Raw genomic sequence first — 12,500 nt, forward strand, 5'->3', positions numbered from 1 at the left:
CCCATTATCCAATCATTCGTAACCCGTTATCCAATTATTATCAACCCATAATATAATTATTCGTAACCCATTATCCAATTATTCTTAACCCATTATCCAATTATTCTCAACTCATTATCCAATTATCTTAAACAGATATATCATACCCTTTTATTAAACACATTTAAACTCTAACCCATTGTTCAATTATTTTCTACCCATTATCCCATTTATTTTGTACCCATTATCCAACTATCCTGAACACATTATCCAATTATTTTGTACCCATTATCCAACTATTTTGTACCAATTATCCGATTATTTTGTACCCTTTATCCAATTATTCTTAACCCATTATCCAGTTATTATTAACCCAATATCCAGTTATTATTAACCCAATATCCAATTATTGTTAACCCATTGTCCAATTATTCTTAATCCAATATCCAATTATTTTGTATCCGTTATGCAATTATTATTAACCCATTATCCAATTGCTATTAACTCATTGTTCAATTATTATTAACCCATTATCCACTTCTTACCCAGTATCTAATTATTCGATACTCATTATCCAATTAACCTGAACACATCCAATTAAGCTGAACACACATTATCCAATTATTCTTAACCCTTTACCCAATTATTCTCAACCCATTATCTAATTATTCTAAACACCTTATACAATGATTTTGTACCCATTATGCAATTATTATTAAACCATTATCTAATTACCATTAACCCATTGTTCAATTATTATTAACCCATTATCCACTTCTTAACCCAGTATGCAATTATTCGTAACTCCTTATCCAATTATTCTGAACACACATTATCCAATTATTCTTAACCCTTTACACAATTATTCTTAACCCATTATCTAATTATTCTAAACCCCTTATAAAATTATTTTTTACACATTAAGCAATTATTATTAACTCATTATCCAATCCTTATTAACCCATCATTTATTTATTCTTAACCCATTATCCAATTATTCTTAACCCATTATCCAATTACTCTTAACCCATTATCCAATGAAACAGGTATACCATCCGGAGAATAGTAACGAATGGTTCCTGGAAATCAGTTCAGTGACCTTCCGGGACGCTGGAACTTACGAATGCCAGGTTTCCACCAGTCCTAAGATCTTCCTACCTGTGACCCTCACCGTAGAAGGTAAGGATACCTCACTCTCTCTCTCTCTCTCTCTCTCTCTCTCTCTCTCTCTCACACACACACACACACACACACACACTGTGTGTGTGAGACCCACGCAAGTGGTAGGATAGACTATAAAATTATCTCTCTTTCTGACCCTTGCAACAGAGGATAAGAATACAAAAATCTCTCTCTCTCTCTCTCTCTCTCTCTCTCTCTCTCTCTCTCTCTCTCTCTCTCTCTCAAATATAACGTTTAAAAGGCTTCCAGAAGACTAGAATTACCGGAACATTATTGCTCAAAATTCATCTATAATGTTTAAAACGCTTCCAGAACACTAAAATTACGGAAAGATCATTGCTCAGAATACATCTTTAACGTTTAAAACGCTTCCAGAAATAAAATTACAGAAAGAGCATTGCTCAGAATGCGTTTATAAAGTTAAAACGCTCCCAGAAGAATGAAATTACAGAAAGATATTTTTTTTCAAAATACATCTTCTATCTATAACAGGAGGATTAAATAAGACAGTAATCTAAGTTAAGTTTTTTCTTGTTGTCAGAAATAAACACCAAGAAAATCCCCGTTTAGAATCTCATTACCAAAATAAGTTTTAAACCGCAAATTCAACGTTTTTCGTAATATTCCAATAAAAGATTTTATCGCGAAAATTACAAAAGTTAAATTGGGCGAATATTTGACTATTTCTGGGTGGGGTGAGGAGGAAACCCTTTAGGTATGAAAAACAGTAAATTAGATTTCGTTTTTCTACTTCTTATTAAAAAAACCATTCTCCATTTCAGCTTATACACGTGTGATAGAAAAATATCTTAAGTCATAATTATTCGTTTTCAAACGTTACTTCACTCAAAAAGGCCAATAAGAATTTCATGGATTTTTTTTTTTTATTCTTTTGCTTGTTAGATCTCTTATGAGAGAGCGACTATATAGAGTAATTAATTCCTTTCAAATGATTGGGGGCATGTATGTATGTATGTACATATATATATAATGTCTGTATGTACAGTATATTTATACAGTATATATATATATATATATATATATATATATACAAGTATTCATATTAATAGGTAGTGTTTTACAGACTGCATTAAATATCAATAATAATCATTATTGTTACTAGTTAAGCTACAATCCTATTTGAAAAAAAAAAAAACAGGATGCTACAATTCATTGGCTTCAGCAGGGGAAATTGAAGAAAACAAATGAAGAATTAGGGAAATAAATTACATACTTAAAGTAATGAATTAAAAATACACCTTAAGATCAGCAACACCTTTAAAACAGATCTATCATATATAAAAGGAAAAATCACTAGGTACTGACTCTTCCTTTACGAGAGACAATTAATAGAAGAAAATTATATTTAAAAATCACACTAATAAAAGGAAAGATAGACATTTTTATGGTTATATCACTGTATGATAGTAGGGAATTACGTAAAACACATTAAAGAGAAATAGAAAATTAAGAATATTCATTAAAAACTAAAATACACTTACGAAACCTATTTCCGTTTATACGCAATCAGAGAAATAAACGCTACGAAAGAGAATAGAACGAGGAAAGAAAAAGAGGAAGAGAGAAAGAGGCAGAGAAAGGAAGTAGACAAATAGAACATTTGATCACTGTGCGAGTGAAAAGACACACGAGAGACCAGAAGGTAAAAACGGATCAAGTAAAGGGGTGAGGAATAAAAGATACGTCTGTGTGAAAAGAAATGGAAAAGGGGGGTTGGGGGTGGAAAAGGGGTGTGGGAGAGAATCCATTTCCTTTGCTTGATGATGTGGAAGACGAGATAAACGGGAGGGGTGGCCAACAGAAGACAGATACTGTAGGCATGGACAGGAACAGCGGACTTGAAGGTAGAACGTGACAGAACATGGGTCAGAGGAGGTCTGTCAAACACGCTATTATTATTATACTAGTGTACGCAACCAGTCTAAAATGGCGGCTAATATCTAAATAGATATGCATACACGCATGCGCACACGCAGAGATTAAACCCTTCCAACCTCCCTCCCTAACTACAACCACTCTCAAAAGGGTGACCTAAAACAAAAAAAAACTTTTACTTGTTAAGGGGCTTTAGTTCTTTTAATTCAATTGGTGCAAATTACATATGTAAATGAAAAAAAATAACTAAAGATGTAAATAAAATAAAATAACTACATATGTAAATAAAAACAAAATAACTTTTGCCAATTCCTTGTTCCCAAGTTACAAACACGTTAATATTTTTCGAATCAAATAATTCCAGTCACTCCAATTTACTGAATTTAATGAATCTCAGACATAAAATTATTAATAAAAGAAGACTTATAAATATATGCAATCTACCTGGCTTCAATATTCCACGGCATTTAAGAAATATTTACACACAAGTTTAAAATGTGGTTCTTGTTCTCGTTCCAATTCTTTAAAAAAAATAATTACTTGATAGAAATGTTTTACTAACTGCCCCAAGGCGTTTGCAGAGTTATCTTCAAGTGTTTATTTCCAGGTTAAGATTGAGATGTTAAAAGCAATTTTCATGATCTTCACGTCCTCTTAACAAAATATTTATGGCCTTTGATTTCAAAAGAAATATCTTGATCTCGTATACAGCACTAAATACGTATGTTTTCTTTCATTATTTTTTTCTGGAGAGAGAGAGAGAGAGAGAGAGAGGAGAGAGAGAGAGAGAGAGAGAGGATCTCCTATACCGCACTAGATAAGTGTTTTCTTTCAATATTTTTTTCTGGAAGAGAGAGAGAGAGAGAGAGAGAGGAGAGAGAGAGAGGAGAGAGTTACAACGATTTTACTTGTCTCAAAAGATTTTAGTCCATTCGCAGAGACTCCATTTGTTATTGGGTAGAGCGAATTAATTTAGACGTTTAGAGATTTTTTTATGAACTTGTCTAACTTGTTCTTGTATTCGTTTACCGTGTTACTGTTTATTACATGAGAGAGAGAGAGAGAGAGAGAGAGAGAGAGAGAGAGAGAGAGAGAGAGAATCATCAATCTTTCATTATCTCGTTTTCTCTCTCCATTCCTGGTTCCAAATTCGCTTGTCTCATAAATTCGGGTAAAATGACTGAAACGATTCTGAGGTTCTATAGCTTTTTGATTACCTGTCATCGTATTTCATCATCATTACATCAAGAGCATTTATGTACTAAAAAAAATATCAATATATTTATCATAGAAATCATCTTATGAAAAAAACATATTAATCAACTGGTTTATCCCAGTTTTCTAAATGAGATATAAAATCATTGACGCAATAATACCTAATTTCCATTCAAAAGACGAATGTAATTTCAGTCTTAATTCCATTGCAACAGTTCAAGCAAGAATCAACGGACCTAAAGAGATTTAGATAATGATATAATTACACAATATTATCCTTAAAAAATAGTCTTTACCGTAAACAAACAAAAAATAAAAAAATAATCGTTTTTTACTCAAAAAAAATATATATATTTATCATATGAATCATCTTATGAATAAACATAAAACTCTACTGAATTATCCCAATTTTCAACAAGAGATTAAAAAATTATGGAGGCAAAAATACCTACTTTCCCTGCACATACACAATACTACCTAATTTCCCTCCTCATATGTATGTAATTTAATTCTTAATTATCTTTTCGCTTCCCTTCCGACAGTTCAACAAGCACGAATCAACGGACCCAGAGAGATTTACATCCAGAACGAATCGACGATAAAGCTCACTTGCATCGTGAACACACACGCCGAGAATGTGGGATCGGTCACGTGGTACAGAGACACAACGGAACTCGACTATGATTCACCAATGTCAGTTTCTCCCTTCCCAACCTTATATATCTTTAATTCTAATATATATATATATATATATATATATATAAATCTATCTTGACAGCTCAGTTGGTAGAGTCATCGCAGGCATAGTTTCGGCTGAATAGGCAGGGGTTCGAATCTCTGCCCAGCCAGAAGATATTACCATAAATGAATCCCAGTGGATATATATTCCCAAGATAGAATTCGGTATTGTGGTTGATATTTACACACACACACACATATATATAATATATATATATATATATATGTGTGTGTGTGTGTATATATATGTGTGTGTGTGTATATATATGTGCGTATGTATATATATATATATATATATGTGTGTGTGTGTGTGTATATATGTGCGTATGTATATATATAGATATATATATATATACATATATATACATATATATATATATATATATATATCCACGAGTAATAGTTTCTGCATTGTTTAGTTTTGAGATAAATGTAAAAAGGGTCTATCATTATGCCCCACTTGTTTTTAAAGAAGCTTAAGTCATTAAAGATGATCTGCAACCAATTGTCTATTTTTTTTTCTTTTTTTTTTTTTACTTTTGAGACTGATTTTTAAAGGTTCTATTACTAAGCCCCACTCCTTAAAAGAATTAATTATCTATATCAGTTGTTTACTCCAAGGTGTTCAGAAAAATACTATCACCATCATATAACTATACTCAATTTTTATAATAAGGTGCATTTGCACTGACTCGCAGCAGTGCCCTTTTATCTCATAAAAGTTTCCTGATCGCTGATTGGTTAGAGTCATCTTGTCCAATCATTCAGCGATCAGGAAACTTTTCCGAGCTAAAAATGCACCCATGCAAGTCGGTGCAAATCTGCCTCCCTAAAAAGAATTGACTATGGCTACTTACGAATATACAGAAAATTTACAACAATATTATCGCTCTCATTGTTATCATTACCATTACTATCATTATTGCCTAATTATATAAATCCTTCAAGTTCATAATTAATCTGCTAAGTATGTTTGCAGGTTTTACTTTAATACTTTTTTACTATTTATCATTTTCCTCTGAAGATACTTTATATTCTATTTCTCTGAAGATGTTTAACATTTTATTTCGATATCAGGAATACTTGACCTTTTCGGATACATTTTTATAATCGAAGGTTAATTTACTCAATGAATTAATTATTCCTTCCAATTAACAACCGGAATGTAAAGCAGTTCATTCTTTTATGCATAAACAGGTTGAACAAGTTAAAAACCACCCTAACACATAATAACCAGTGTAACACATAATAACCAGTCTAACACATAATAACCAGTCTAACACATAATAACCAGTCTAACACACAATAGACTAAAATGAGGCTCAGCATAATGCATGCAATGTGTCATTTTATCTTCAATACGATGGCAGATATGAGGGAAATTTTAATGATATGGTTCTAATAATGAACCTGTGATTTGATGCAAGTTTCATGACGTATTTGATGGGATGCTCTTTGTTTTTCACAAATTACATTTCACAAATAAGAGAGATGAACTGAAAAAAGGTTCGAATGCGAAAAAGCAATTTAGTGTCTATGAATTTCAAATAGGATTTTCAAAGAAAAAAAAAATCATTAGATATAAAGTATTTTTCGATGTTTACAAATTTTTCAAACATCTATAATTACAATATAAAGCAACACAATATTTATACATAATGATAATAATGTATGCGAAATAAATAGTATATTTAATATACTTTTAAATGACATAATTGCATCAATAATAAGCCTTCTCGTAAATTATTGTATGTAAATGGATGATTTAAAGTCCTTAGCCCTTCTGCATTATAAAATCAAGATCAATATTGTAGACCTTCCACAATTGCCTGGGCTTCCAACCAGGAAATCTTTCAGATAATAAAAAATAGCCTAAATAATGGCTAAAGGACATTGGTAAAACCCAATACCTAGAATGAAAACTACACTCAGCGACATTACCTAGAAGATATACTCTCTCTCTCTCTCTCTCTCTCTCTCTCTCTCTCTCTCTCTCTCTCTCTCTCTCTCTCCTGTTTTATCGTTTATTCTTAACGTTTTAAAACGTTTCAATTACCACCCCCACCCGTCTCTCTCTCTCTCCTCTCTCTCTCTCTCTCTCTCTCTCTCTCTCTCTCTCTCTCTCTCTCTCTCTCTTATTTTATCGTTTACTTTTAACGTTTTAGAACGTTTCAATTAGCACCACTACCCGTCTCTCTCTCTCTCTCTCTCTCTCTCTCTCTCTCTCTCTCTCTCTCATCAAACTTTTTGAATCGACAGCCATTGTGAACCCTTTATTGAATAACACTAAATGAAATATGCTAATAATGATTTAGGAAAATAAATTATTTTTCAATAGGAGGTGATATGTAGTATACAATTGACATATATTGGTGCATTTCCAACTAGTGTGCTTATTTGGTATTAGGGAATATACTTATAACAAAGGAAGTATTAGATATTCATAGTAGTATTAATCAAATTAATATATGCATGTGTTTTTGTATTCATCACTGACTGATATGGACTTCGTATATAAACAGAGATGAATTTAAGTCTCACAAACAACATTCTAATATTTCCTATTTTTCGTTTTCTGATTTTTCCAAAGCGTTAAGAATGCAAACTTTATGTAAGAAAAACACATGATAGACCGAACCATTTCACCCAAATATAATAAATCAGATATTCAACTTCAATCTGAAAATCTAGTCTGATCTTCTTTCCTCCTCCTCCTCCAGGGGTGGTGTCAGCCTCGAGATCGAGAAAACTCCTTTGAGAACGACCTCGAAGCTATTTCTCACCAGAGCAGTCAAGGCAGACTCCGGCAACTATACCTGCGAGCCGCAATTTGCTGACTCAGCCGTTGTGTTGGTACACGTTGTGAATGGTGAGTATTGAAAGACGGGTACAATTTTTGAGGGGAATTCATACACAGATAATATTCAATATTAGAGTGTTTGGATAAAACAAACTTTAATCCTTTTTTTAGTGAAATTGGGACAAAAATTAGATTAAATTTTAGTGTGTTTGGAAAATACGAATTTTATTATTTTTTTTTTCTTTTGTGAAACTGGGGCAGAAATCATATTTAATTGAAGTGTGTTTAGATATAACGAATTTCATTACTTTTTAATGAAACTGGCATAGAATTAGATATGATTTGAGTGTTTTGGATAACTCTAATTTCACCAGTTTTTAAGTGATATTTGCACAAATATGCGATTAAAATTTAGTCTGGTTGGATAATAAGAATTTCATTAGTGATTATTTACTCTTTTAAAAAAATACAATAGCTCCCAGCAAATCGATTATGACTTTTTAATATGGCCGTCTATCCAATTTACCACAAATAGGTTTGTCAAGAGTGTCCTCTTGTGACAATAAATGTGATAAATGTCTTTGAAATGTATAATATGAATAAGGTCTTTAAGTGTTGAATCTTAAATTTCACCTCGTGTATATGTTGTATGCGTGCGTGGTTTAGAGAGAGAGAGAGAGAGAGAGAGAGAGAGAGAGAGAGAGAGAGAGAGAGAGAGAGAGAGAGAGAGAAGATATATACACATATATATATATATATATATATATATATATATAGTGTTGAATCTTAAATTTCACCTCGTGTATATGTTGTATGCGTGCGTGGTTTAGAGAGAGAGAGAGAGAGAGAGAGAGAGAGAGAGAGAGAAGATATATACACATATATATATATATATATATATATATGTATATATATATGCACGAGAGAGAGAGAGAGAGAGAGGAGAGAGAGAGAGAGAGAGTGTGTTAATATCTAATAAGAAAAAATTTGAATTTGGGTCAATAGTTATATATATCGTAAATGCTTTACATAAGCCTATACCTCACTTTATTTTCAAAGGATTCGAAACTAAGTCACAATAGCAAGTAACTGAATTGTTATCTCAGTTTTTATTCTTTCCTATTAGCTATTAGGTTGATCATGATTTTTTAAATGTTTTAAATGTTGTTACGGTTCTTAAAATACTTTATATCAATTGTTTCATTACTTCTCTAGTAGTTTAGTTGTTTCTTTATTGCCTTTCCTCACAGGAATTTTTAACCCTGTTCGAACCCTTGGGCTTATAGCATCCTGCTTTTCAAACTAGGGTTGTATCTTAGCTGCTAATAATAAAATTAATAATGATAATAATAATAACAATAACAACAACAAACAACAACAACAACAATAATAATAATAATAATAATAATAATAATAATCTGCATGAGCGATTCATTAACACTACTTGTCAATCGGTAAGTGGCATATATATATATATATATATATATGTGTGTGTGTATAGATATGCATGTATATGTATTTGCATTCATACAATTGCCAACTACAATAGATAATATTTGACACTTGGCATAGATCAAGCTTCACTGAAAAAAAAAAAAAAACACGAGCAGAAACTCATTGAAAAATCAATGCTTTCTCATCAATATGATTTAGTTATAAATACATTTCCATCAAAGGAAGGATTACTGAAATTTACATAGACTTCTTCTTTTGTCATCAGTAGAAAATAATTTCTCTCTCTCTCTCTCTCTCTCTCTCTCTCTCTCTCTCTCTCTCTCATACAAAACGCATTCATATCAGTCAAGGGGAGAACTGTTGTTTGTTGAACGCCAGGCAACATATCTATGAAACATTAAGCTCTCCGTCGAAGTTATTGCGTTGCATACCAAATGCTACAAAAAAATATACCCTCGTGCAAATATGTACCTGAATCCATATTGAAACACATGTTTGCACAAACGCACGCACACACAAAAACACACACAAATTTATGTAAACAAAACACTGTAACGAAAACGGATAAGTTCACAGAATAATACAATAGTTTCTGTTGTATTAATTCATGTTTACGTTAATGAGTTCCACCATAAATGTTTCGAAGCATTCTCACATACATTTTGAAACTCAATTCTGGCATGTACATAATCTCTAAGACTTTGGATCAGGCTAAAATTTTACTCTCCCATATCATTTCAAACTCCTCAAACATCAATAACTTTTATTCACAACTAACAACATCAAGGTGAGAATGGCAGGTTCATCCTTGCCAAGTTTCTCGGGTAGGATGTGTTGTACTATGCTAACGGTATTTGGGGATTTATTTCAGAGCCGAATCTTCTGAAAGCTATATAACTTTTTATAAGGACTTCTTCGCTTTAATGGTTTTAAATTCAATTTTCTTCTTTTAGTTTTATTCTAATAAATGATATCTACGTTAATGATCTTCGATATCAGGATGCAAAAAAAAAAAAGAAAAAAAAAACTCAAAACTAATCACATACGAAAGATTTATTATCAATAACCATAAAAATTACCAAAATCTTATGAAAAATTACATGCCTTACCCAGTGGCTGATGTACAATTTGAACTTCGACTCAATTTTTTTTCAAATGCTATAAAATATTATCATTAAATTTCGATTCAATTTTTAAAAATACTATAATAAAATATTAATATGATCTATAGACCCACATTTTCATTGGTCAATTAAGAGTATTCGTAATAAGAAAATATTAATTTTTTATTACCAAAATCTTATGAAAAATGACATACACTGCCCAGTAGATGATGTAAAATTTGAATTTCGACTGAATTCCTAAATATGCTATAAAAATATCAAAACATTTATAAACCCCTATTTTCATTTATTACTTATAAGATTCATAATGATTTTTTTTATTACAAAAAACCTTATGTAAAAATACATGGCTTAACCAGTGGCTGAAGTACAATTTGAATTTACAGTAGACTTTATCTTTAAAAATGCTATAAAAATACTATGAATATTTATAGACCCGCATTTTCAATGGTCAATTTAGAAGATTCGTAAAAGAAAAAAAAACTGAATTTCTATAAATGCTATAAAAATATTAATATGATTTATAGACAAGCATTTTCATTTGTCATCTTAGAAGATTCGTATAAGAAAAAAAAAATCGACTTAATTTCTAAAAATACTATGAAAATATTAATATGATTTATAGACAAGCACTTTCATTTGTCATTGTTTATGGAATAAAAATTTAATTTGTCTCTTCAACAGGAGAGGAATCTGCCGCCGTACAAACAGCCAATTCGATGACTTTGCACTGCGACTTCCGAATACTTCTCTGGTGTCTCCTTTCACTCTTGCTATATCAAGCTACTCGGTGACCCATTCACCTAAGTAAGTTACTCTCTATAAGTTGCCCGATTACTTAGTTACCCTAAGTTACTTTCCTAGGTTCCCAGTTTCTAATTTACCTAATTAAGTTACTTTCGATAAGTTACCCGGTGTCATATTCACCTAAAGAAGATACTTTTCATGTTGTAAAGGGACAAATTCCTTAAAGTTACTTCAAGTTGTAAAGTGACCAATTCCCTTGAGTTACTTTCTTGAAGTTGTACAGTGACCAATTCCCTAAAGTTACTTTCTTCAAGTTGTACACTGACCAATTACCTTAGGTTACTTTCTTTAATTTGTAGGGTGACCAATTCCTTAAAGTTACTTTCTTGAGGTTGTACAGGGACCAATTCCCTAAAGTTACTTCCTTCAAGCTGTACAGTGACCAATTCCCTAAAGTTACTTTCTTTAATTTGTACAGTGATAAACTCCCTTAAATTGATTTCTTGAAATTGTACAATGACCAATTCCCTTAATTAGTCAGGTAACCTATTTGCCAAATGATAACTGGATTAGGAATACAATTCTGTATGTACGTTAATTGCAAAAAACAGTTTGAAATATAAACTAATTTCAATATCTCTCATTTCAGATGGTTTCCAGCATTATTAGTTTCTACATCCCGTCATTGACATCACCAACTTCGACATTCATTGGAAAAACAATATCACTTTTCAAACATGTTTTTTTTTTTTTCTATTTCTTTATCTCACTTCAATATGTATTCGTTATGGAACAACATTGTTGTTTTACATTAAAATTTGTGTTTCTTCATTTCTTTTCAATAATTTTTATTTCATAATCTCAGGATATGTTTCAACATATCTTAGTAATATTATTCTTAATCTCTATATTTTGCTTTTCAATTTCTTATCTTGTCCTCCTTATGTTTTGAATTCTGTTTACTATTCCTATTTTCACTCTTTCTTTGTTTACTATTCCTACTTTCACTCTTTGTGTTTTCTTCTTTCACTCGTTCTAAATATGATGCTCTTCAGAAACTCTTTATCCATATGGTCCTTGGTGTCGTAGAGGAGAGAAGAAACATCGCCTTTGTAACTTGCATTGTTTAAATGCATCTTCACTATTGCAAGGTTTGTGTTTAAAAAATTCATTTAATCTAAATAAAATATGATTTTAAGATGTTACAGGCTTTTTTGTTTTATATTATATCCTTTTCCTTTAAGTATAGATTTGTTATTTTATAGAAATTGTATATCTTGCAATGTTTATTCATTATTGTAGCTTTGCGTTGGTGAAAACCTAAAATTCTACCCAATAAATATATCATATATATAGTATATATA

General features: G+C 31.2%; 1 protein-coding gene across 1 annotated transcript in view; it reads left to right on the forward strand.

The window, feature by feature from the left end:
• The window catches only part of LOC137660119 (kin of IRRE-like protein 1), a 59,821-nt gene extending 47,921 nt beyond the window's left edge, over positions 1-11,900 (forward strand). The window contains exons 4-8 of the mRNA XM_068394834.1: positions 1,026-1,158; positions 4,815-4,965; positions 7,731-7,879; positions 11,074-11,196; positions 11,786-11,900. Coding sequence (XP_068250935.1) covers positions 1,026-1,158; positions 4,815-4,965; positions 7,731-7,879; positions 11,074-11,183 — 543 coding nt within the window. The 3' untranslated portion in view covers positions 11,184-11,196; positions 11,786-11,900. The remainder of the gene's footprint in view (positions 1-1,025; positions 1,159-4,814; positions 4,966-7,730; positions 7,880-11,073; positions 11,197-11,785) is intronic.
• The last annotated feature ends 600 nt before the right edge of the window (positions 11,901-12,500 follow it).

This window comes from Palaemon carinicauda, chromosome 20, assembly GCF_036898095.1.
Source record: "Palaemon carinicauda isolate YSFRI2023 chromosome 20, ASM3689809v2, whole genome shotgun sequence".
Lineage (NCBI taxonomy): Eukaryota > Metazoa > Arthropoda > Malacostraca > Decapoda > Palaemonidae > Palaemon > Palaemon carinicauda.